Source organism: Coenobita brevimanus, chromosome 108 (assembly GCF_032717465.1).
Source record: "Coenobita brevimanus isolate Jiangsu-jjx chromosome 108, ASM3271746v2, whole genome shotgun sequence".
Taxonomy (NCBI): Eukaryota; Metazoa; Arthropoda; class Malacostraca; order Decapoda; family Coenobitidae; genus Coenobita; species Coenobita brevimanus.
The window spans coordinates 12,501,834-12,529,461 of record NC_137061.1 but is presented as its reverse complement, the minus strand read 5'-3'; the positions used below and the strand labels follow the sequence as shown (position 1 = coordinate 12,529,461).

General features: G+C 44.9%; 1 protein-coding gene across 1 annotated transcript in view; it reads left to right on the top strand.

Annotated features, from left to right (window-relative positions):
• The window catches only part of LOC145416990 (uncharacterized), a 71,087-nt gene that overhangs the window by 32,943 nt on the left and 10,516 nt on the right, over positions 1-27,628 (top strand). Inside the window, exon 3 of the mRNA XM_080285834.1 lies at positions 19,694-19,827. Within this exon, the coding sequence (XP_080141960.1) occupies positions 19,694-19,808 (115 nt within the window). The 3' untranslated portion in view covers positions 19,809-19,827. The remainder of the gene's footprint in view (positions 1-19,693; positions 19,828-27,628) is intronic.

Below are 27,628 nucleotides of genomic sequence, written 5' to 3'. Positions count from 1 at the left end.
GAGTTGGTGAGTCTTATGAACTTTCATTGAATTCTCTAGCTATTATAGATTGTCAGATATAAGGGGTTGAAGTAAGGGTATTTTTTCCAAAATCTCAGAAATCGCCCATAGGGAGGAGTGTGCGACTGCCGGGAACCCCCCGGCGGCTAAGGGTTAAAAAAAAAACAGATTATTTTTACCCCAGTCAGAGATACGAGCCAAGTCAGACATTAGGTGTGCCATAGCCTCATCCCTTATTTGTTGAAGGAACTGCTGAGATGGACGTTGCGGGAACCGAATGGAAAGGTGAAGGGTGGAGCCATCAGCATAAGAGTGGATAGGGTTAGATGTACAGCTTAGAAGGTCATTGATGAATAAAAGGAAGAGAGTTGGTGATAGGACAGAGCCCTGAGGAACACCACTGTTGATAGATCTAGGAGAAAAATGATGGCCGTCTACAATAGCGGCTATAGAACGACCAGAAAGGAAGCCGTGGATGAAGGCACAGATAGAAGGATAGAAACCATATGAGAGCAGTTTGGAAATTAAAGATTTATGCCAGACTCGATCGAAAGCCTTTGAGATGTCAAGTACAATGGCAAAGCTTTCGTCAAAGTCCCGAAAGGAGGATGACCAGGAGTCTGAAAGGTAGGTGAGAAGATCGCCAGTGGAGCGTCCCTGACGGAACCCATACTGATGATCAGAAAGAAGGTTGTGACTGGAAAGATGCTTTAAAATTTTTCTATTAAGAATTGACTTAAAAACTTTTGAGGTACAGGATGTTAAAGCAATTGGATGATAGTTAGAGAGTTGGGAATGGTCACCCTTCTTTGGGACTGGCTGAATGAGAGCAAACTTCCAGCAAGAAGGAAAGGGACAAGTTGATAGACAAAGGCGAAAGAGCTTGCTTAGGCAGAGTGTAAGCACAGAAGCACAGATCTTGAAGACAACAGGAGGGACTACATCAGGCCCATATGCCTTATTAGTATTGAGGCCAGCAATGGCAGAAAACACATCAGCTGAAGAAATTTTGATGTCAGCCATGAGGAAGTCAGAGGGGGGAAGTGATGGAGGAACAGCACCGGAATCGTCTAAGGTGGAACTGGAGGAGAAAGTCTGAGTGAAGAGATCTGCTTTATCAGTAGAAGAAATAGCTACAGAGCCATCAGAATAGAAAGGCGGAGGGAAGGATGATGAGGTAAAGTTGTTAGAAAGGTTTTTGGCAAGGTGCCAGAAGGAGCGGGAAGATTTTGAGTTGGAAAGTTGAGAGCATTTAGTACGGATGAAATTATTTTTACCAGAGCGAAGAACAGACTTAGCACGATTCTGGGCAGAAATTTATAAAAGATGTGATTCAGGGGTGGGTTGGCTCCGGTACCTTTTATAGGCCCTCTTCTTGTTGCAGACAGCATTAGAACAAGCGTGATTAAACTAAGGCTTTCTTGCATTAGTCAGAGGATATGAGAAAAGAATGTATGATTCCATGCGCGAGAGAATAACCTCCATAATGCCCAAGGCACACACAGATAGCTTCCGGCTATGGAAGCAATAATCATTCCAGGGAAAATCAAAGAATTACTGCCTGATGGCCTCCCAATCCACAGCTCCAAAGTGCCACAGACGACGTTTCTTTGGAGGGTCCACAGGCCATACCGGAGCAATAAACAGATTAAGGTGATAAGGTTGTGATCGGAGGAGCCCAACGGAGAGAAAAGATTAACAGTGTAAGCAGAAGGATTAGTAGTAAGGAAGAGGTCAAGTATGTTGGAGCTCTCTCCAAGGTGGTCAGGGATAGAAAAGGTGCAGGCTAGTTCACCAGCCTGTGGCAGTATGGGACGAGGACATAACAAGTGGTGTCTGGAGTTGGGATAGAAAATTGCAGCAGTGAGCAAGATCTTCGACATGGAGCTGGAAGGTGTACAGACATTAAGCCAAACTAGGCAGGAGGAGGCATCTCTGGCTGCAGTCATTTAGCTTCTACAAGCACAAAGTGAAGGACAGAAAGAGTTCAAGAAAGAACTCAGTGAACAACTGCAAGCACAAAGTGAAGGACAGAAAGAACTCAGAGAAGAACTACAAGCACAGAGTGAACAACTATTGTACAAGCACAAAGTGAAGAACAGAAAGAATTATATGAATGGCTCTGAGACATTACAGGAGCAACAGAAGGAGTTGCAACTGAGGATGCAGGGCAGCTAGACACATTCATGGGGGAAATGAAGGAAGAACAACAGCAGTTGAAGGAGAAAGTATATGCTGAGTTACTGCAGCGAAGCATGAGGTGAGCAGTATTGTGATAGAGTGCAGACAGCATGTAGATGACCAGTTGAAGATAATTAGAGAGAGAATTGAGGCTGTAGAGAAGTCTTGCACTGCTGAGCCTCAGATTAGTGTACAGGGAGCATATGAAACAAACGAACAGTGTATGGTGAATCTTGAATCCCAAGCATCTAAAGGTAGCTTTACAGGGCTGAATAATCAGAGTGTAGAAGTTTTAAGGCCTGGACTTAGTTATGATGCCCCAGTTTTTATGCCCCAAACCAGTGAAGTGCTTGGCTATAGTGGGGGTTCAATTAACCCCTTAACCGCGGGGCGTCACTTTCGTGACGCTTGGGAGCAAGGGATCATACCGCGGGGCGTCGCTTTTGTGATTCTGTGTTATTTTGAATTCACCCGGGCTTCCAAGTGGGGGCTTGTATCATCTATCAGTACTGCCGATGTCCAACACTAGTCAGCACTCCTAATCTCATCTGTACTCCCATCCATTGTTGACAATTTAGCCATTTCTCCCCGTTCTTGACTCCCCTCCCTACCCCCCCTCCATTACCCTATCCTCTCGCCTGCCCGGCCATGCTACGCTAAGTAAATCTTCCCTGGAATTTTTCACTGATTTCATCCATTGAAATAAGCCCTATGTCGTATTCTTATATCAAATAATATATACAAGCAAGAAATAAGGTAAGTGAGAGTGCCATACACCTGGAATTGGCTAATTATCACCTGACAACACCTCACGTGCACTCGTTCGCTAATTTTCGCTGTTTTTTTCCCCTTGAAATATGCCGTATAATCTATTTTCGTAATAAATATACATGTAAGGAGGGAAGGGAGAAGCCTAAGTGATATTTACATTCACCTGGAACTACCTAATTTATAATGTATTGTCTAGATTTCCTGCCAATCATATCAGTGCTACACAAAGCTGTTTCAAGATTTAACATTGGTAGCTCTGATTCTATATCTCCTAAGTAGGCCTCTAATCTATTTTTGTAATAAATATACATGTAAGGAGGGAAGGGAGAAGCCTAAGTGATATTTACATTCACCTGGAACTACCAAATTTATAATGTATTGTCTAGATTTCCTGCCAATCATATCAGTGCTAGGCTTAGCTGTTTCAAGAGCTACGTTGGTAGTGCTGAATAACCCTCAAGTAGGCCTCTCAACCCGGGCCGGCCCTCCTAGCAGTTCTCTCTCAGATTCCAAAGAGGAGGTACGGCTCATCCTCTTGCTGACTTCAGGGCCTTTTTTCACCCCCATGCAAGGGCCCTGTGACCTTTACCCCCTACTAAACCTCGTGTGGAAAGAGGTAAAGGGCTGACAATTGATAAAAGAGTGACTACGATCTTTCTATTGAGTAAAACAGTGCAAGTGGAATTGTAAATAATGTGTAAATAATGTGTAAACAGCAAGTGAAAGTAATGAATGTAAATATATGTGAACAGTGGAAAATAGTTTTATAAGTTACTTCAAGTGACAGTGCATAACACAGTGTAAATAAAATAGAAATGTAAATAACGTAAATAAAATAGAGAACGTAAATAGAAATGTAAATGAGTAGTATTATAAGAATACGAGTATATACCCTAGGAGTAATGAAAGTGAAAGTTTCACTATAGCATGTCTGAATACTATGAGTTATGAGAGTGAAGATGAAAGTGACATTCACTCTCAATGCCAGTATACAGGACGAGAAAGTGAATGCTACGTATTTTACTGAAAGAAATGGAATCCCTACAGTGGCAATAAACTAATACTACTGAAGGAAACTTATGGATAAAGACTGTAGATATATATAAGTGTTATGTAGTTATAGAAATATAAAGTGTGAGGGGTTTTATGAATAATAAATGACAGAGTACCTAGAGCGAACTAGCGGAAGTGCGGCGGTCAGACGCGCTCATAATTTTCATTGCTTTTACAGTGGTTTTTTTTTTTGGAGTATGGATCCCAAACTACTTGAAAATCATAGAGTAGTATTTATAGTGTTTATATCTGGCTGTGGTAATCATATTACGGGTTGTCTGGAACTGTAAAGTGGAGACTTCGTTACCCAACTTCAGAGGTCTCCACAAGTCCTACGGTAACTGACGAAGGCTCAACAAACATTCCAGGAGAAAGCTGAAGGTATGTGGCATAAGCATATATAATTTTAATATTCTAGGACTAATAACTGATTTTTGGCAAATATTTTTTGAGAGTCTGTCGGAGCCTGAATAACCCCGCGGCACACGCAAAACATCGGTAAACATGCCCGCGGTGTAGGGGTTAAAAAGAAACCTCAGGAATTTAACGGTGGTGTCTTGAAGCTTGCTGTGTGCAGTTTGAGTTACATGTTGATTGGGATGATAGGCAGAGGGTAGTGCAGCTTGCTGCAGGCCTCAAGGATGCCACAGTGGAGATTCTTGGCCAGATGTCAGTGGAGGAGAGGAACAGTTAGCAGTCCCTAGTGGAAGTGCTGAAGCACAGATATGGGACCATGTACCAGACTGAGATTTACAGTGCAAGATTCCGGACCTTTGTACGGGCTCGAAGCGAATCCCTTCAGCAACTTGCTCGTAATCCTGAGAGTATGGCACACAAGGTGTACCCTGGAGCAGCACCTAACCTGTTGGCTATTTCTCTGAGGGACAAGTTCATTGATGCTCTTGATATTGCAGAGATGAAAGTGCAAATGAAACAGGCAGAACCAAGAAGCATGCAAGAAGCACTCACCAGGACTCTGGAATTTGACTCCTATGTCAGGTCCAGTACATCCAGTTTGCAGGCAGGACATAGTACAGGATTTTAGGCCAGAAAGGGACAGATACGTGAAGTGGAGAAATTTGAAGGAAGTTGCTGGTATTGTGAGAAGCCAGGGCATAGGAAAGAGGGTTGCTACAAGTGGAAGTGGGAACAGGAGAAGATTAGAGGAGGTTGCTGGTTCTGTGAGAAGCCAGAGCACAGAAAGGAATATTGTTACAAATGGAAGGAGCAAAAGCAGAACAGTGCAAGGAAATCTATGATTTCTACAAAAGGGTGTTTGACATGTGGTGAAGTGGGACACTTCAGTTCTGATTGTCCAAAGAACTGCAGAGGACAAGAAAAAAGTGGAAAACTAGTAACGGCTGGTGTTAAGGTGCAAGAACCAGCCAGTTTTTCCCAAGTAGCCCCACCATCAAGAAAATGCAAGAGAACTTCAATTGACAGTGTGTGTGTAGACAAAAGAATAGATGGCATGAAGTGTTCCCTGGTGATTGGGTTAGCCTCAGGGCAGACTTTTTTAGAGGTCTGGTGTGTTACATTATCGGTATCTGCTTGAGTCATCAAAACAATTGTGTGGCATAACTGAGCACCACGCAGAACTGACGGAACCCTTGGATGTATGCCTTGAAGTGGCAGGGCAAGAGGCCATGCTTGCAGTCTAGGTAGGTGAGATAGAGGATCCTTGCCTTCTTGGTCTGGACTATCTGCCATCCATGGGATGTGAGCTGGACTTCTGCTCCGTGAAGCTCAAGGTTCGAGGAAAGTCGGTTCCTGTCATGACACTGAGACAAACCAGTTCTGGTGGTGAGGTGTGGGTGTTGTGCACTACAGTGATACCCCCAAGATTAAAACAACTGCACCAGTGCAAGGTGAGTGGCTCTTTTGACAGCCGTCCAGGGGTGGTGGAGCCTGATGGACAGTGCAAATCAAAGGCTGGAGTGATGGTGGGGAGGACTTTGGTGGAAGCAGGTGCAGGAAGTGCCAGTTGTGGTAGCCAACTTCTCCCATGAGGCACAGAAGATCAGCATGGGAGAAATAATGGGACTGTGCTAGGCAGTGGACCCTGAATGACATGTGTGGAAGGCCTGTAAAAGGAGTGTAGTCAAAGAAAATGGGATTCAGTCAGACCACTTACAAGACCAGTTTTCAAGGAGTTGCCAGTGCCTGGGTGACTCACAAGTGCTGCAGTTAATGCAACTGTTAGTGAGGTTTGTTGATGTCTTTTCCACTGAAGACCTAGACCTGGGATGCACAGATCTGAAAGAACATTGTATCAACACCAGGGATCACCGCCCAATTAAACTGCCAGCTCGGAGGATGGCACTGGCTTAACAGCAAGAAATGGAGAGGGTGATGGAGAATCTCCAAAGTCAAGGGGTAATAGAAATATCCAGCATTCCTTGGGCATCAGCAGTTGTTCTGGCAAGGAAGAAGAATGGCTCAGTAAGGTGTTGTGTAGATTATCAAGCCCTAAATGAAGCGTCAGTGAAGGATGCGTACCCCTTGCCAAGAACTGATGACACACTGGAAGCTGTGTCAGGTGCCAAGAGGTACTTCACCCTAGACATGAAAGCAGGATCTCACCAGGTCAAAGTCACAGAAAATGACAAAGAGAAAACATCCTTTTCATACGGGTGGGGTTTATGGCAATTCAGAGTGATGCCATTTGGCCTATGTAACGCCCTGGCTACTTTTGATCGCCTCATGGATCAAGTACTGGAAGGCCTGCACTGGCAGACAGCTCTCGTCTATATTGATAATGTGATTGTGTTTAGATGGACTTTCAGCCAGGAATTGGAGAGGCTGTCAGAGGTGTTCAGCAGGATCCAAGCAGTGCACCTCAAGCTGAACCCCAAGAAGCACTACTTGATCCAGAAGGAAGTAAAGTACCTGGGACACATTGTAGGCGAGGGTGGCATCCACACTGATCCGAAGAAGGTGGCAGCTGTGAAAAACTAGCCGGTTCAAACTTGTGCGAAGGAGCTGCAGAGTTTGTGTACCTACTACTGGCGTTTTGCCAAGGACTTTGCGACGATATATATATATTTTTTTTTAATGCAAGGAAGAGCAACCAAAAGCCAGGAGCCCATAAATTTTTCCCTCCAAGAAAAAGAAAAATATAACAGTGAGGCAAATTTAAGATCTGTTCATTTTGACATGTCTAGACACACTGCATTTGAAAGACTGGAGATTATAGGCAGTAGGAAATACAAACAGAGGGAAACAGTTCCAGAGTTGACCTGTTGCGTAAATGAAGGACTGGAAGTAACAGTTAACTCTTGCATTAGAGAGCTGGACAGAAAAGGGATGAGAGTTTGTTGCTAGCTGGGTGCTATGTGCCTGCTCTAGTGGTGGAGGAATGCAAGCAGACAGTTCAGAGGAGCAGTGACCATTGAAGTGACAATGGAAAAGAGATAAAGATTCAGCAGTGCAGTGAAGAGACAGCAGTTGAAGGGAGCCAGTAAGAGGAGGAGAGTTAGAGATGAAAAGCCTTTGACTCCACCTTGTTGAGAAGAGCTTTATGTGGGGAGCCTCCCCACACATGAGAGTTGTACTCTACACAAGGGAAAATAAAACCTGTGTATAAAATCTACAACTGTGCAGGGGTAAAGAAGGCACAGTGTCGGCTTAGCACCCCTAATCTCTTGGAAATAGATTTTACGGGAGAGGCAATATGTTCTTCCCCAGATAAAACCAGAGAGAATGAAACCCCAAGTATGTTAAAGATGATGCAGGATTGAGCTGGATGTTGTTAAACCTTAGAGGGTACTCCTGCAAAAGATTTGGTTGGGTTGATAGATGTAAGAACTGAGTTTTTGATGCATTAAAAACAACAAGATTACTTTTACCCCAATCAGAGATATGAGCCAAGTCAGACATTCATTATTCCATAACTCATCCCTTGTTTGTTGAAGTAACCGCTGAGATGGATGCTGCAGGAAGCGAATGGAAAGGTGGTGGGAGGAGTCATCAGGGTATGAATCGACAGGGTTAGATGTACAGCTCAGAAGATTGTTGATGAATAGAAGGAAGAGAGTTGGTGATAGGGCAGAGCCCCTGAGGATCACCACTAATGATAGCTCTAGGAGAAGAACGGTCACCGTTTACGACAGCAGCTATAGAATGACCAGAAAGGAAGCTAGAGATGATGGCACAGATAGATGGATAGAAACCATAAGAGGGCAGTTTGGAAGTTAAAGATTGATGCCAGATTCAATCAAAAGTCTTTGAGATGTCAAGTGCAATGACAAAGCTTTCGCCAAAGTTGCAAAAGGAGGATGACCAGGAATCTGAAAGGTAGGTGAGAAGATCACCAGTGGAGCGTCCCTGACAAAACCCATACTGACGATCAGAAAGAAGGGTGTGATAGGAAAGATGCTGTAAAATTTTTTGTTAATAGACTCAAAGACTTTTGAAACTCAGGATGTTAATGCAATTGGGTGATAGTTAGAGGGATGGGAATCATCACCCCTCTTTTGGACAGGCTGAATGAAAGCAAATTTCCAACAAGAAGGAAAGGTACAAGTTGATAGACAAAGACTAAAGAGTTCACCTAGGCAGGGTGTAAGCACAGATGCACAGTTCTTGAGGCCAACAGGAGGGACCCTATCAGGCCCGAATGCCTTGTTAGTACTGAGGCCAGTGATGGCAGAAAATATGTAAATTGAAGAAATTTTTATGTCAGCCATGAGGAAGTCAGAGGGGGGAAGTGATAGAGGAATAGCACTGGTATTATCTAAGGTGGAATTGGAGGAGAAAGTCTGAGTGAAGAGATCTGCTTTGTCAGTAGAAGAAATAGCTACAGAGCCATCAGAGTGGAAATGAGGAGGGAATGATGATGAAGTAAAGTAGTTAGAAAGGTTTTTGGCAAGGTGCCAGAAGGAGCAGGGAGAATTTGAGTTGGAGAGTTGAGAGCATTTAGTATGAATGAAATTATTTTTAGCAGAGTGAAGAACAGACTTAGCACAATTCCGGGCAGAAACATAAAAGCAGTGGGAATCGGGTGGGTTGGCTCTGGTACCTTTTGTAGGCATTCTCCTTGTTGTGACATTAGAACAGGCGTGATTAAACCAGGGTTTTTTTTTGCATTAGTTGTACGATATAAGAAAGGAATGTATGCTTGCATGCCTGAGAAAACAACATCTGTAATGCACAAGGCCACACAGATGGCTCTCGGCCATGGAAGCAATAATCATTCCAGGGAAAATCAAAGAATTACTGGCTGAGGGCCTCCCAAGCTCCAAAGTGCTACAACCGATGCTTCTTTGGAGGGTCCACTGGCCTTACTGGAGCATTGGGACAGGTTAATGTGAAAAGGTTGTGATCGGAGGAGTCCTACAGAGAGGAAAGATTAACAGCGTAAGCAGAAGGATTAGTTGTAAGGAAAGGTCAAGTATGTTGGAGCTCTCTCCAAGGCCGTCAGGGATACAGGTAGGGTGCTGTACAAGCTGCTGTTGGTCATTAAGGATAGAAAAGATATAAGCTTGTTTACCAGGTGGATCAGTGAAAGGAGAGGAGAGCCAAAGGTAGTGGTAAACATTGAAATCTCCTAGAATGGAGATTTCAGAGAAAGGAGACATTGATAGGATGTGTTTCATTTTAGAAGTACTGTAAGTTAGTTGAAGAATTTTTCACAGTCAGTAGAATTAGGGGATAAATAAATGGCACAGATACATTTAGTCAGAGAATGACAGGAAAGCCAAAGCCAGAGAGTTGAGTATTCAGAAGATTAGTCCAGGAACACGAAAGCAAGATACGGTGTTGCGTACATGTACACAACAGCCATCTTTGGCTTTTAACTGAGTATAGAGAAAGTAGGAAGATACAGAGAAGGGTTTGCTATCAGTCGCCTCAGACAGGTGAGTCTCAGTGAGGAAGAGAAGGTAAGGTTGAGAGGAGGAGAGGTGATGTTTAACAAAGAGAAATTTAGAGGAAAGGCTATGAATGTTGCAGAAACGAAGAAGTGAGTCGGACAGTGGTTCCAGGCGTATCACTTGGTCCTCACCGGGAGAGGAGCAGATGGTGGAGGCTTTGATGGTCCCCCATCTCCCCCTGGGGATTCCGAGACTTGATTATGAGACGCCATTTTGAGGGGCTGCACCTCTACACAAGTTGTTGGGACAGAGATCAGAGTTTATGTGGACTGCAGTGACTCAGAAGGCCTTCAATGAGCTCAAGCATGCATTGGCAAGCTCTCCAGTGTTGCCATCCCCAAATCAGGGTCAACCATTCATCCTGGACTGTGATGCTAGTGACCATGGCATTGGTGGAGTCCTGTCGCAGAAGAAGGATGACAAAGAGAATGTGGTGGCGTAATACAGCAAGAAGCTGAGCCCACTGGAGCAGAACTACTGTGTGACCCATAAGGAGCTCTTGGCAGAGATGAAGGGCCCTGAGTTCTTCCATCCCTACTTGTATGGGTCCCACTTCATCATCAGGACATACCATGCAGCACTCAAGTGACTGAAGACATTGAAGAATCCAGAAGGACAACTGGCATTCTGGCTCAGGAAGCTGGACCAGCACACCTGAACACCATTCTGGGTGGGTATGTGGCAATTCTGACAGCTGGAGTTGTAGACCTTGTAACCAAGTTTGCAAGCAGTGTAGTAGGAATGAAGATCTTAGCAAGAAATGCAGTCATACTGCAGTGACAGGGCCAATGTCAGCTGAAGAAGACTGATGAGGATGCAGTTGGAGGATACAGATTTACTACCAGTGCCAGAGTGGATGCAGTGGAGTACAGTGCAACTAGCTTGGGAAGGGGTTTCCAGGTTCAGGCCTGCAACTAAGAGCTACTGGAGTCAGCGGGACCTTCCTTGTTTGAACAACAGACTACTGGAGTGTCAGTAGGGGACACTCGATGGCCTCAGCAAGCATTGGCAACTGGTGGTTCCTAAGAAAATAAGGCCTGAGGTTTTAGAAGTGTCTTATAACAGGATCACTAGTCTGCATCTGGGAGTGAAGAAAACTCTAAGTCAGCTGCAAGAGAGGTTCTAATGGATTTGCATGCTTCAGGATGTGGAAGAGTGGTGTTGGGCCTGTGATGTATGCTGTGACAAGACCCAAGAAACATGGTTGCCCCCTTCTTCAGCTGTACCAAGTGGGTGCACCTGTGGAAAGAGTTGCAGTGGACATTTCTGGGCCCCTGATACTTACTGAAAGAGGAAAGCAATATATATATATGTTGCCATGAACTGTTTCACAAAATGGCCAGAAGCCTATGCCATCCTTGATCAGGAGGTTGCAACTGTTGCTCAGGTATTGGTTGACCAATTCTTATGTTGTTTTGAGATCCCCCAAGAGCTGTATTCAGACCAAGGTAAAAACTTCGAGTCTGCTGTGTTCCATGAGTGCTGCAAGTTATTGGGGATCAAGTCCACTAAGGCCATAGTCAGATGGGATGGTGGAGAAATTCAACTGGACCCTGGGACAAGAACTGGCCAAGTACTGTGTAAAGGGACAAATGGAATCGTTTCATTTTTAACGGCTCCAACATGCTTGCATGTGTCAGCCTTGGTCACCTAATGGCGGCTCTCCATGCTGCATGATCCATTGCAGCCTCCCTGTTCAGTCCCTTAACCCTAAGGTCACACTTAATGACCTCGTCCCATGTCTTTCTCGTTCTACCCCTCATAATCCCACCCCCAATATTAACACTTCTCACCTTCCTCATGCAATTATCATCCCCCATTCTCTCCACATGTCCAAACCATCTCAATCTGCCCCTCCTCATCACAACACCAATACACTCCAGTCCCATCCTACCTCTCAACTCTTCCATCATAAACCCATCCCCCCCAGACCTTGCACGCAGGGACACACTACACATCCACCTTATCATTGTCATTTCTGTACGCCTGAGCCGGCGAATATCCTCCTCCTTCACTGCCCAGGTCTCACTACCATACAGCATTACACTCCTAACACATGCTGCTTACAAAGACCCTTTAGCACGTAGGGAGAGTCCCTTCAATGTCAGGAGAGGCAAGAGCTCTGTGCCAGAAATTACATGCGTTGCTGATGGCATATTGGTCTGCATCCCATGAGTCTACCGGCTGCACCCCTGTAAAACTGATGTTGGGCCACAAGTCACGATTGCCAGTTGATCTGTTTATGAGAAGACCACCTGGTGAAGAGCTGCCTACAGAACCTCCAGTTATGTGAAGCATCTTCATGAAAGACTGGCTGAGGTACATCATCAAGTTCGAGGAGCTCTGAAAATTTCAGGTGAAGTGATGTAGTGCAAGTATGATGCCAGGACAAGTGAGAAGAGCTTCAAAGATGGTCACAAAGTTTGGCTGTACAATCCTCAGCAGAAGAAGGGACAGTCACTGAAGCTGCAGTGCCTAGGGGGATGGGCCCTACAGTGTGATGGACCACCTATCAGATGTAACGTACCGGATTTGGGGAGGCAGGAAGTCTTACCCAAAGGTGGTACATGTGAATCATCTGTGGCAGTACCGTGGGCCAGGACAGTACAGCTGGAACGTCTTCGAGGAATCATGCACACCCACAGCTGATGAGGTTGAGGTGGACCAAGGAGCTGAAGCGCAAGAGGATGGTGACAGTTTCCATGGGGAAGAAGTGAATCAGGATGAGGACCAAGTCATTCCAGGAGGAGTGGACTGTGTGGAGGAACAAGGACGTCATCGGAAGCGGCATAGGAAAAGACATGATAAGTTGAAGGACTGTTTTGTGTATGATTAAATGTTTTCCAGTTCCTTCTGCCTGTGGGTGACTTTACACTTAGTGACAAGCTGAATGGTTTGCTGTACACCAGGAAACCATTTACTACATTGGGTGGTAACCATATAACCAAATTATGGTGCCTGGTGGTTCAGTGGGTAATTGCAGCACTCCAGTCGGATGTACGTTTATATTCAAGGAGTGGTTGGGGTTATTGCTCACGTAATGCCACTCATGGATGAGTGAGGCAGGTCACTCTCATCTTAAATATCAGGACCAATTTGCCTAGCCCTAGGCTTTTATGCTTCTCATGGGGCAACGTAGGGTTGGAAAATGGATGGATTAAATGTTTTGTTAGGATTAAGGATTATGTTTGTAAATACAGTATAGTGATCCCTCAATTATCCTAATGGCCACTGTCCAGACCATCCATTATCCACATGCTTTGAACTGGCTGTTCAAAACCAGTATTCATAAATTTTTCCAATTTATCCGGACAAAATGCTTGCATCCGGGTGGAAATTGTGGCCGGCGAACATTTTAACCCGGCTGGCCCCCCCCCCTTTTTTTTTTTATAGGGCCGTGGTGATTGCTCACCTGTGATTGATGGGTCTGGTTGACCATAATTATTGCTTGGCTGTGGTTTATAGGTCTGCTTGACCAGATAGAGTGGTGTGAAATACCAGGAATATGTGTTGTACAATGTACTGTAGTGGCCCTTTACAATGGCATTCAAAGTTGGGGTATGTACAGAGGGGGGGCAGGGGAGACGTCCACTATCTGAATATCCAGACAGAGCCACTACCTGGACAGAGCCACTATCCGGACATACCTTTGGCTCTATTGCATCGGATAATCGAGGGGTTACTTTATTGTGTAGTTTTGTCGGGACAACAAAAGGACTAGGGAAGGGGTAGTGTTAAGAAGCAGGAGAGCTAGTTGGGTGGTGCTGGAAAATTCCCAATGGTTTGTGCATTTTCACTGCCTAGTCAGAGTTGCCAGATAGCCTGCAGTTGTAAGCAGAGGTATTTTGTAAAGTTCTGCATTGATTTTTATTCTTTTTCTCTCTATAATGTTTTATTTGGATGATTGTTAACCTGTACAGTCCCGCCGTCGGCATGGTGCCAACAGTACAAAACATCTTGAGTAATCCCAGCGACGTGATGGTGCCGACAGCTTAATTCGAGCACTGTAGCACGTCTCTGACTGCTTCAATGTAGCTAATTTTTTGCTAAGGGGTAGCTTAATATATTGGCAACATTGTTAACAAGCACTTGTGGCACTGAGTTTGGTTCTGCATGGCTGGATAACATCAGTGTGCCACTGTCAACACAGCGTTAGAATGTCGCAGAAGTCACGCCATTTTTCCGTCTCATTGGGCTGGAGGAGGTGGTTGACACTGTCACATGGACCCTCTGTCCCTTCATTTAGCGATTCTATAGAAGAGGAAGACCTGGACGACTCTTCTGGGGAGGAATATAAGCCAGTGGAGAAGGATATTGAGAACGGGATATCCCCTATTCTCCTCCCCGGGTCTCTCTCATCCTGCCCAGCTGGGTGGGAAGACGTAGCTCACAGCTTGGGAAACTGGGCTAGAAACACGATGGATGGCCATCCTGGTCTTATTTCACCTATAAGGAGTACTTTTTTTTGCTTTTCCTTGATATATATATCCTTCTGGATTGTTTTATGCAATAAAAATTTTTCCGTTTTTGGTCCGGGATTGGGTGGGTATAAAATTGCAAAAATGCCTGGGACGGTACGGGTTAAATAATGTAATAATTTAGTGATAGGTGGGGGCGCTCGCCATCCACTCACTCGATGTAGTGCTGCTCTTGGATGACTGCCCTTTCCTCTCTTCTCTCTTTCTTTCCTTCCTTCCTCTTCTGTCTTTCATTCCTTCATTCTTTTCTTTTCCTTCTGCCTGTAGGTGACTTTACTCTGAGTGACAAGCGAAATGTTTTCTTGTACACCAGGAAACTATACAGTAACCAAATTATGGTGCCTGGTGGTTTAGTGGGTAATTAAGGCATTCCAATCAGATTGAGCCAGTGCAGGTTTATATCCAACGGGTGGTTGGCGTTTATAGCTGATGTAATGCCACTCAGGGATGAGTGAGGCTGGACACTCTAGTCTTAAATATCAGGACCATCTTGCCTAGCCCCGGGCTCCTACACTTCTCATGGGGCAACACAGGATCAGATTGAAGAGAGAACCTGTATTTTTTTTCACAGGAAGAATCATCAGAGAAATTACCAATATGCCTGGAAACGAACCCGGGACTCTCAGATGAGAGCCAGGCAGCATACCACTACACCACGACCAGGTAAAAGTTAACTCACGTTGTCACAATCTTGTAACCAACGTCCCTCCGCCCCCACTGTGGGCATCAAGAGGATGAGTTAACCCCCTGGCACTCGGGCAAGTAGATGCTTTTAATCTATCCCAAACATGATTCCCGGCATATTGGTAATTTCTCTGATGATTTTTCCTGTGAAAAAAATACAGGTTCTCTCTTCATTCTGACTTGCCGTAAGTGTTTGGGATAGATTAAAAGCATCTACTTGCCTGAGTGCCAGGGGGTTAACTCATCCTCTTCATGCCCACAGTGGGGGCAGAGGGACGTTGGTTACAAGATTGTGACAACGTGAGTTAACTTTTACCTGGTCGTGGTGTAGTGGTATGCTGCCTGGCTCTCATCTGAGAGTCCCTGGTTCGATTCCCGGCATATTGGTAATTTCTCTGACAGGATCAGATGATGAATGCACGAATGAATGTAATACTGTATTCAGATTTAATTTCAGTTTGTGCGCTAAAGCATTTAGTTCTACATAATGTAAGAAAGCTCTGGAATATTTTGGATGCCTTCAACTTGGAACTGTTACCACTAGGAGTACCTAGAATATTCAGGTAACAAGGAAGGTTATAAGAGGATTGGGGAGAGAATAAAGGAATTTCAGTCAGTTTTACTTGTGGCCTTGTGAAGTTAGTGTAGTTCTGGAGTTGTGAAGCAGACATTGTAATTACTTCGAAAATATAGACAACGATCGTGAGAAGCCTGAATTATTACGACACTTGAGTTGATCTTGTGTACATTGAAAGGCTGACCCTATGAAGAACGATTCACTTGGCAACGTCCCTCCTATACAGTACTGACCTACTGTTGTTGGAGCCTATGACAGTGTGGGACGAGGACATAACAGTACTCTTGAGGAGATGGGCCGATACTGTTTCTGGTCGTATTTCCAAACTGAGTCCAGTGGTATACTCCCATTTTTCATTTTCAGAGTGCAGTCACTTGAAATCCATGCCATTTCCTTCTCTTCATCTAATGTTGGAGTTAAACAATTAGAATTTGCAAAGGAATCTCTAATCCAGTCAAATTTTTCTGTAGACAACAATGGGAAGTACTGGTCAGTCTTTTCTACCAGTGTAGTAGTAGCAGTAGTTGTTCTCTAAGCAGTCTGGCTGAACAGCCACGCATCACTAAGGAAGGCCACGGCTGAGACTGGGCTTTCCCACGGAACTCTCAAGGAGTGTATGTTGTGTTGTTGGTGCAGGCGATTGTGTGCAATGCAGTCTTCCATAATGTGCTTAATAGTATGGGTTGCTGTGTTGCACCTTGGACAGGCATCAGCGACGGAGTCAGCCAGCCTCTTCTGATAACTCAAGAGGCCTGGATGATGCCCACGTCTCAGCCTGGACAGGTGAACCCTGTCCTTGAGGGAGGTAGGATTCAGAAGGGTGGGTATCAGGTTGCCATACATGCAGCTGTGTGTTGTCTTTCAAGTGACTGAATGAAGCGGCAAGTGATTTGAGTATGGATATGCTTCTGGAAGCTGGTTTGAAGCAGGTGAGGGGGAGAGATGACAGTATTTGTGTATGAAATCGTATGCTGGGTGTTGTTTTGATGTTCCTTGGTGTGTGTGAATGTGCTGCCATGTAGTGTAGTGGATGGTGTGGGTTTGTGGAGGCTGCAGCAAGAATATGTGTGCATCTCATGCCTACTGTAGATGATCCTTGACTTTAAGGTAGGGTTGCCAAGGTCGCAGTTTTCCCGCCAAATTGGGCTCGTTTTGAAGCTCTTCCGCGGGCAGATTTTACCGGTCGTGGGTTGCGGTTTTTTGGGCTGGTTTGAAAACTGTCGCGGTTTTTTGGGCTAGTATGGAGTTAAACCACATCACGACAATATACTGAGAGAGAGAGAGAGAGTGTTTAAACATATGGCGGAGAGAGACCCCCTAATACTCCCACAGGGACCAGTGGATGCAGCCAGTGCGGAGACTCCGGAGAGAGTTTTGTTTTATCCCAATTATCGTTGCCAGCAAGCACTGCTGCAGTAGAGAGGATTTTCTCTCAGTATAATTTAGTGAAAAGTAAATGAAGAAACAGACAGCAACATGAAACAGTTGAAAACACTCATGTTAGAGCAATATGCAGACATAAAATGTGTTGTAATGATTTCACAAACAAAATTATGTTAGCAAATTTCACATATGACGTACACAGCATCGAAACACAGTGATGATGATCATATAGATTTTTTAATAATATAAGTGTGATGGAAAGTTGACTCAGAGGGAGAGAAAATACCTTCACTTGCATGTTGTATTACCTAGTGTAATGATAAGTATATTTCAACAGAATCATTGTTGTTTTATGGGCAATAGTGTATTTATGGCAAATAGAGAAAGTTTAAGTGAATCAAGTGATCATTTCAGGCATTAATAGGGACCTATATATGAATTATTAATATAAAACACTAATTTCACATAATAAGAGGATTTTTAAAATAATTATTGGTGTTGGGCTACTTTTGGGCTGGTTTTCAGTTGGGTTTCCGCGGGCAGAGCAGGGTGCGACTTGGCAACCCTGCTTTGAGGACTCTACCAGTGTTGTAAGATGTTCTTGTAAGATGTCATACAATTCTTGCTCGTTTTAAAACTTTTTACTAGTAGGATTATTTTGAGGTTATGTTGCACTGTTCTGAGCCAGAGCTGAAGCTTTTTTTTTTTTTTTTTTTTTTTTTTTTTTAAAGTCATGAGGATATTGACATGCAAAATAACACACCATAATATTTAAGACTGCACCCAACACCAAGGGAGGTGGCACATTTTCACCATTTGATAAATAAATCACTAATCTTACGTTAATTTAATCACTATTTCACTGTACTAATCATAATGTTGTACTTGATACTACGTTAATTATCTTAAAACTCCTTATGTTTATCTATCTGTCTATAGCCCGACACCCTAATCCCACAAAAGGTGGCCACAGACAAAACACCTCCAAGTCACTCTGTCACCCACCCTTTGACTGCCCTCCCCACAGCTCACTCCCCCCTCCCTCAGCCTCACTTACATACTGTACACCCTCTTAGTCAGTCTTTCATTCTCCATTCTCTCCACATGTCCAAACTACCTCAGTGTATTTCTCCTAATTTTCTCAGTCACATCCACATCTACCCCACAACGTTCTCTCACTTCTTTCTTCGTCAACCTGTCCCTCCATGTCACTCCGCGTGCTCCTCTCAGGTAACTCATATCCACTGCTCTCACTCTTGACTTGTTCCCCTCTAGCAAGGTCCACGCCACGCTTCCTTATGTGCAGTATAATTTTAACATATTCATGAAATGTCTTGTGGTAGGTGGGGGCACTCACCATCCACTCACTCAGTGTTGTGCTGCTCTTGGGAGTCTGCCCTTTCCTCTCCTCCATCCTCCTCTGTCTTTCTTTCCTTCAGTCTTTCCTTGTCCTTCTGCCTACAGGTGACTTTACACTCCCTTTTCCATCTTTCTTTCCTTCATTCTTTCCTCATCCTTCTGCCTGTGGGTGATTCTACACTGAGTGACAAACCAAATGGTTTCCTGTACACCAGGAAACCATTTACTATGCTGGGTGGTAACCATATAACCAAATTTTGGCACCTGGTGGTTTAGTGGGTAATTGTTGCGCTCCAATCGGATTGAGCCGGTGAAGGTTTATATCCAAGGGGTGGTTGGGGTTTATTGCTCATGTAATGCCACTCAGGGATGAGTGAGGCTGGTCACTCTCATCTTAAATGTCAGGACCAACTGCCTAGCCCTGGGCTCCTACGCTCCTCATGGGGCAACGTAGGATTGCATGATGGATGGATGGATGGATGTAGATATTTTTATAAAAGATTGGTGAATTCCTTTTTTAAGTAGAAACACATTTTAAACAGTGTACTTATAATTTACATTATTTTTTTACTATTTAATATTAAGATTTATTTAATGATGTAGAAACTTCTGGAAACTTTATGGGTTTCTTTACATATATTTACCATATTGTAACACATGTGAGGAAATAAATTTAAAAAAAAGCATGGAAGGGAAAAAGTCACTACATGACAGTATTGTAATACCAACTCTAACGTATGGAAGTGAAGCTTGGACCTTGTTGGAGGGACGGAAGTCAAGAGTGAGAGCAGTGGCAATGAGTTATTTGAGAGGAGCATGTGGAGTCACATGGAGTGACAGATTGGCAACTGAGGAAGAGAAGGATCGTTGTGGTGTGGATGTGGATGTGATAGGAAGTGTTAGGAAAAACATATTGAGGTGGTTTGACCATGTGGAGAGGATGGAGAGTGAGAGACTAATGAGGAGAGTATATGTGAGTGAGGTGGAGGAGGGGAGAAGGAGGGGGAGGTCAAGGATGAGATGGAGGGATGGAGTGGAGAGGTATATGAGAGAGGGGGGTGTAAGCTGGGAGCAGAGCAGTGAAATGGCGGGGGACAGGGCGACATTGAGGTGATTTGTTTGTGGCCATCCCTTGTGGGATTAAGGCATCTGGCAATAGACAGATAGATAGACCGTCATATTTGTTTTTGACTCATGCATTACTTGAAAATGTCTCCAAATCTTTAATTTTCTTTGAATCCTCCTGCCACAGCTGTCATCCTTTTGCACTACACCAGTGTGGCACACCACACCATTTGAGAACACTAATTTAATCTTATCCACCCTTGTCACAGGACTGAAGAGGTGGAGGACCGATTAAGGGCGGCTGAAAGAAGATTTGCCTCAGCGCAGTTTGATGTGACTGTTAACCGAGGCATTGGCAGAAAGAACAGCACTGAAGAGAGATAGCATCACACCTGCCATAATGGTGACTATATTGAGTTTGTTCTGTCCTTATTATCATCACCATCATCAACACCTCTTTTTCCCACTCTTGCCTGGGGGTGAAGTAGGGGTCCAGAGAGAGAAGCTAGCCAAAGTCTGCTCAGTTGAATAGGCAACACACACATTCCCTCACCATTCAAGCCCCTGGAATCGTGCCTCCAACCCGCAGGCATAAACATCCACTCTTAAAGGCATCATACCAGAGTTTGTAACGTGATGAAGATTCATAACCCCTTTCAACTCAGCTGATGGCTAGTTATAGGCAGACTGGAGGGTCACTTGGATGAGAACCCAAGGACACTTATCTCTACCTTATAGCCAGGGTTCACCAAGTTTCATGTAGCCACAACTTAGTATTCAAGTTGTGGGAGTGACTTATACTCAGTTTTTTTTATCGAGGCAAAGATGCACTTGATAGGTTGGTGATGATTGGCTGAATCCAACATATATCGGAGGGAGAAATTTGAGTAAGTAAATAAGTTTCGATTCACATTCCCTGATATCTTGTTTGAAATACAGTGATGCTATTCGAACATGTTGCATTCAGCCGATCATCACCAACCTGTCAAGTGCATCTTCGCTTTGATAAAAGAAACTGAGTGTAATTTGTTTAGGTGTAGACAAACTAGCAAAAAGTGCAATGTTACATATTATGCTTCATTGTAGGTGGGGGCACTCACCATCTGCTCACTCAGTGTAGTGCTGCTTTGAGTGTCTGCCCTTTCCTCTCTTCCTTCCTTCCTCTTCTGTCATTCTTTCCTTCATTCTTTCCTCCTCCTTCTGCCTACGGGTGACTTTACACTCCCTCATCTGTCTTTCTTTCCTTCATTCTTTTCTCTTCCTTCTGCCTGTGGGTGACTACACAGAGTGACAAACCAAATGGTTTCCTGTACACCAGGAAACCATTTACCACACTGGGTGGTAACCATATAACCAAATGATGGTGCTTGGTGGTTTAGTGGGTAATTAAGGTGCACCAGTTGCATTGAACCAATGTATGTTTATATTCAAAGGGTGGTTGGGGTTTATTGCCCACATAGTGCCAGTCAGGGAAGAGTAAGGCAGGTCACTCTCATCTTAAATGTCAGGACCAACTTGCCTGGCCCTGGGCTCTTATACTCCTCATGGAGTGACAGAGGATTGGATGATGGATTGTCTTTATAAGAAGTGCATAAAGAGGCAGTGAAAATACAAGTATTAGCAGTTGTAACCCCAGGTTCATCTGAAACATGAACCCCGTGGATAGAGTTGGGCAGTATTTAAATACATTTGCATTTAAATACGTACTTAAATACATTTGTGTATACAGTATGTGGTAGGTGGGGGCACTCACCATCCACTCACTTGATGTAGTGCTGCTCTCGGGTGTCTGCCCTTTCCTTTCCTCCATCCTTCTTTCCTTCCACCCTCTTCTGTCATTCTTTTCTTCATTCATTCCTTGTCCTTCTGCCTACAGGTGACTTTACACTCCCTCTTCTGTCTTTCATTCTTTCATGCCCTTCATTGTTTCTTCTTCCTTCTGCTTGTGGGTGACTCTACCAAATGGTTTCCTGTACACCAGGAAACCATTTACTACCCTGGGTTGTAACCATATAACCAAATTTTGGTGGCTGGTGGCTTAGTGAGTAATTACAGCGCTCCAGTCAAATTGAGACGGTGAAGGTTTATATCCAAGGGGTGGTTGAAGTTTATTGCTCACATAATGCCATTCAGGGATGAGTGAGGCTGTTCCCTCTCATCTTAAATGTAAAGACCAACTTGCCTAGCCCCGGGCTCCTATACTCCTCATGGGGCAATGTAGAATTGGATGATGAATGAAATGAAATGAGAACTGTATTAATAATACATTGGTTTTCATGTATTTGAATATTTTAATGAGTATTTAAATACAATGTGTTTAAATTCTCAAAATATAAAAATGTAAATATTTTTTACCAATTAATTTGGCCATAAACCCATCCAATTATCTGGCAACCCCGGACAATGAACACGGTGTGAGTCAGGAGTTCAGTTCCATCAGACAGTGTTGCCAGGTCTGGCATAATTATGCCAATTTGGCTTATTTTGGGAGCAGTTGGCATGAAAATGTCTATTCCATGTGCCAGGTGCCAGCATATATATATATATATATATATATATATACAGTAAGTCCTTGTATTTGGATGCATTTTACTTCGACACCTTGTTTTTCACGCAAGAAAAAAGTTTCCGAGTTGTCTCACAGTTTGCGAATTTCCCCACTATTCAATGCTCCCAGCCGGCAGCCGACGACACATACCAATGCTCATTTGTTGGCAGCCATCTTGCGACCACCCTGCCCTCTGCCGATACAGCAGCGTTACTACAGACCCACACACCATTGCTTGTTTTTGTGCTGTGCTCACCTCGGGTTCGTGGCTTCCCAACCCACACCTGGACGAGTGCTCTTCGACGTTTGAGAAGGAGCGCGCCCATGAGGCACAGCGTGCAGAGCAACGAGCTGAGGGGGATGGTGCAAGGCCATCGCAGCGGCCTAAGGAAAAATGCATGTACAGGGTTGGCCAGAAACACCGCCGGTATTCAGCAGTCGACAAAGGAAGGATTTTGCAGCACCTTGAAGAGGGGTTGACAGCCCCTGAAATACGTTGCCTGACAAGGGCTCCTGAAAGCATTATAAGGACCCTCAGGAAGAACATGGAAACTCTAGAAAAGCAGATGAGTGCACATTAAATAATAATAAAGTAAATACTGTATGTCTGCATTGTTTTTGGTCAACTGTTATTTCTGCCACTATTTTTTACTGTACCAGTATTCCCCTAATAGGAAAGTTTTTAGAGGTAGCCAACATTAACCAACCAAGTCTTAGTTAGAACAGTTCAGGGACGGAATATACAGTCAGTCAATAAATCAGTCATTTCCTGTGGCACCCCCACACGATGCATAGAGCCTCAGTGAACTCTCTCCACCAATATTTGTCTCTTGCCATCTCCTTCAGGTCCCACCAACACTCAAAACAGATTTCAACATTCTAACAGCTTGCGAAACCTGTCTAAGCCTCTCCTCAGTTTCATTGTTTAATGATCCATTAGATGATACAATCGTTCCCAGATATTTATAATTTTCTACTTTCTTCACCTCATTAATCCCAATTACACAATCGATTTTGTTCACATTGACATTAATAATATACGGTACTGTACTATACTGTAATGGAAATAGTTAACATTGGTTACTGTACTTATAAAGTTACTGTACATTATACCCTTAAGGGTGTACTGTTTAAGTGTTGCCTCATAAAAAATTAAACATCAAATTATTTCTTCTGTCTACAGTTAATTTTTGGGTGCTGTTATGCATGTGTGTTTATACCAATAATTGTCCAAAAGTTACGATCCGGACCAAGTTCTTCCTGTCCAACAAGACAGTGATTGTGGGGTCGTCTGTGGTAAGAAGTGTCATGACCATAACAGAAGGATACCTTGTCCGCTGGGTCGACAGCCAGAGCCAGGCGGGTGTGAGCATCTCTACCAGGGCCATCAAGGATGAGGCACTAAGGATATACACCACAGTTTGCAGGAAGAAGAATATAAACCTGCCACCCACGTTCAGAGCTTCGTCAGGGTGGCTCTTGAGGTTTAAGAAAAGTTGTGAAGTGAGGTGCATCGCTTATCATGGTGAGGTGGCCTCTGCTGACCTAGGTGCGGCTGCTACCTTTCCAGAGGAGGCACGCAAGATAATTGAGGAGGGCGGGTATCAATGGGACCGGGTCTATAATTGTGATGAAACCGGCATCTGGAAGCGATCGGCAAGATACATGTACCTGACAAAGGGACAGATGCAGGCAGTCAGCACGAAGATGAATAAAGAGTGGCTGAGCGTCTTACTCACCTGCAACGCTTCTGGCTCACACAAGATGAAGCCACTAATTATCCACAAATTCCATAAACCTCTGCCCTACAGACACTGCAACATGAAAAATCTCAATGTTTACTGGGAGATCACACCGTGGGGCTACATGGTCGAGAGTCTGTTTCACAAGTGGTTTGACCGGTATTTCGTCCCTGACGCACATGATGACTGCAGGAAAATGAATCTGGCATTTAAGGTTGTCCTTTTTATGGATAATGCAAGAGCACATGCCAAATATCTTGTCGACCGTCACCCTGACGTCCACGTTGTATTCTTACCACCCAACACAACTTCAAAACTCCAACCCCTAGACCAAGAGATCATCGCCAATCTTAAGAACTTGTTCAACTCTACGGTGCATGACAGACTTAGGAAAGAGACATATGACAACACAATTCTGTGCCAGATTCAGGAACAAGAGGAAGATTCTGACGGCGGTGACGACCCACACAACACACCCGCAGCCACACCGGAGTCTCAGGAACCTTCCCAGCAGTCCACAGGCTACACCAGCAGCAATGTCTTTCAGGCCAGAACAGTCACAAACTAGTTCAGAGGAGTCCAGACCGGGCTCATCCTCAAGGCCAGACCGGGCTCCTAGCGCATCCACATCCCTGCCACGACCTGCCGAATCTCAACCTGCCAAGACAACAAGTTAGCTCTGGAAGGAATTCAACATAAAAAATGCAGTGGATACCATGGTTGACAGCTGGAACAAAATTACCCCAGTCACTATAGCACACAGGTGAAAGAAACTTTTCCCTCACCTGACTGAGGAAGGTGAGTGGCAGAGGGAAGAAGACACTTTGGCAGCCGCTGTGGAAGCTATCGGATACACAAGCCAAGATGCAGCAGCGGTGGACGAAACGGCTGTAAGACAACACTTGACACACTACAACCTGGACTCAGGTGTGATAGACATAACAGAAGAAGAGATGAACTCCAGTGAAGAGGAGAATGAAAGGCCAGAGCACACTGCAAAGGGCAAGATGAGCATGCAGAATTTTGTCCCACACCCTGCCCACCATAACCAGCATGGCAACCGCCTTCAATGCATACACCAGGACTATGCCTGAGGCTACCAACATCCTATCGACCTTGAGTGATCTGAAGTCTCAAGTGATGGCCGTCTACAACAGAAACGTGAAGGAGCAGAGACAAGCCCGGATCACACGATATTTTCATGAGAGACAGAATGTGTCTGCTATTCTGCAAGACTTGGACGTGCCAGCAGGGGTGGATGAAGGAGGAGAAGTGGACAGAGAGGAAATGGAGGTGCTGGAGCCTGAGTTCTACTTCGAGGGCTTTGACATAGGTGATGGGGCTTCCAAGAGAGGCCTATGTCACCTAGTACATAGCCCATCTACCCTCAACACACCTTCACCTGCCACTCAGCCAGTCTTCACTTTATTTGTGGTAAAGGAACTCTCATCTTAAATGTCGGGACCAACTGCCTAGCCCCGGGCTCCTATGCTCCTCATGGGGCAATGTAGGATTGGATGATGGATGATGATAGATGGATTTTTGGTGTTGCAGCTCTTTATAACAGCTTTAATGTCTTTTCAGGTACATGTTTTTTGTGTTCTGCTGTTTTAGCACTAGTAAACACTCTTCATTTAATTTTGGGTAGGGCCTGTTTGGTGTTATAGTACTTTCTGATAGGGTAGGTACATGTCCCACCAGAACACTCCTCTATTTTTCCCATTGATTCTTAACTTCACAATTTGACGTTTCACATTTTGCGCAGTTTTGGCAGAACATCCACGCCATAAAAAACAAGGATTTACTATATATATATATATATATATATATATATATATATATATATATATATATATATATATATAAGTAATCCCTCTAATATCCGAACGCCCAATATCTGAACATCCCCACTAACCAGACATAATCGTCCTGGGATCCAATATTCCCAAAATGGTCCGAAAACCGCAAAAAATTCGAAAAAAAGCAGAATTTTTCCCGCCCGTAATTTGAACTTGCCGCGCGCGGCGCGGGACAGCTTTGTTGTGGCGCGTCATTCCTCCGATGTCCGATAAAGTGCCCCTGCATCCTCCCCACTTTCTGCCTGTCTCTCGCCGCGAGTGCACACTCGTCGTCATGGCTGCCCACGTGCTCGCTTTTGTGGTGGTTCCTTACCTGCTGCAAGCACTCCTGCTGCTTTCGTGCCTCTTATTAGTGTGTGTGATGATGGCCCTGCCGCCTGAGAAGAGGAAGAGAGTGGTGTTGACTCTGGAGAAGAAATGGGAGATATTGGAGAAAGTAGATGCGGGGTGGTCTTCTTCCCGCATCCTCCGCAAGTTCAACCTGGCCCGATCTACTTTGTTCGATATCAGGAGATCCCAAGACAAACTCATGCAGTACCCGGCTGCCTTCTCATCGAGAAGCAAATGCAACGTGGAGAGGAAGGTGATGTTTACTCCCAAGTTTGCTGAAGTCGACTGCTCCATGTTGATTTGGTATCAACAGCAACGTGCTGCTCGTGTGATGGTACGTGGTATGGAGCTGAAGGCTGCTGCTGAGAAGTTCGCCAGGCTTCACGACGCCCTAGACTTCAAGGCATCCGAGGGTTGGCTCTTCGCGTTCAAGTTACTGCATGGCCTTACCAACCGAAAAGCTCATGGTGAAGCTTTGGACGCTAACGAGGATGGAGTTGACGAGTTTCCGCACAAGGTGAAGGGCTTGATCGACAGGGAGGGCCTCACTCTCGGTCAAGTCTACAATGCTGACGAAACTGGTTTATTCTATTGCTCTTTGTCAACGAACACTCTAGCCAAGGAGACGGAGAAGCGTGTACCTGGCTGCAAGCTCTCCAAGCAATGGATATCTGCTTTGTGTTGTGCCAATGCTAACGGCATGCATCGGCTCAAGCCCGTTATTGTTGGCCGTGCAAAGCAGCCTCGGTGCCTTTGTGGGGTGATGGATGTCCTTCCTGTCGTCTGGTACCGTTCTTTGAAGGCATGGTTTACAGCCCAGATCTTCAAAGACTGGTTCCACCATTACTTCGTCAAGGAGGTCATACATTACCAGATGAAAACACTGGGAATCCCGCCCGACCAGGTAAAAGCCCTCCTTCTCCTCGACAATGCACCTGCCCACCCGTGCAACAAGGAGTTGGTGGCTGAGAATGGCCGGATTAGATGCATGTTTCTGCCACCTAATACGACTGCTCTCATCCAACCAATGGACCAAGGAGTGATCGTGGCAACAAAGAGCCTATACCGAAGGAAGTTCCTGGACGAGGTGATGGTTGTTCTCGAGGACGAGGACGAGGACGAGCGCAGGGAGGGACAGAACATGCGAGGCCACCGGACTTTGGAAAACCTTCGCCGCTACATCAAGTCTGCAATCTACAACTGGGCCAGTGCATGGAAGGAAGTCCCTGTCAAGACTCTAGAAAATGGTTGGTCTCGTCTGCTTCTTGGAACGGATGTGGAGTACGATTTCCTAGGTTTTGACGTGGATGACTTCCATGCATGGCTACGTACGCATGGCGACGATGTTGATGTGGACGATGTGATGAGTGGTTGGATGATGACAAGGGCGATCCTGGGTATCAGACATTGTCTGATATCAAGATCGCATCTTCAGTTGCAGGTGTCAGTACCCAGCTTGAAGATTCCGACGAGGACGGCGACGATGATGCGGACTCCTCTCAGCATGACACTACTCCAGCCATCCCCAAGCTGAGCGCACTCTGGGAACACATAGAGTTCGTTCTTGACTACCTGGAACACCCGGAGTGCGACAGGGAGATGGGGCCCTTGGGACATGTGGAGGAAGTCCGTGCTTTCAGGCAGCGCATCATCAATCGTCAGAATCGTCGTTCCTTACGTCAATCAACGATTGACAGTTTTTTCAGGCCTGTGACCCCCGCTGTG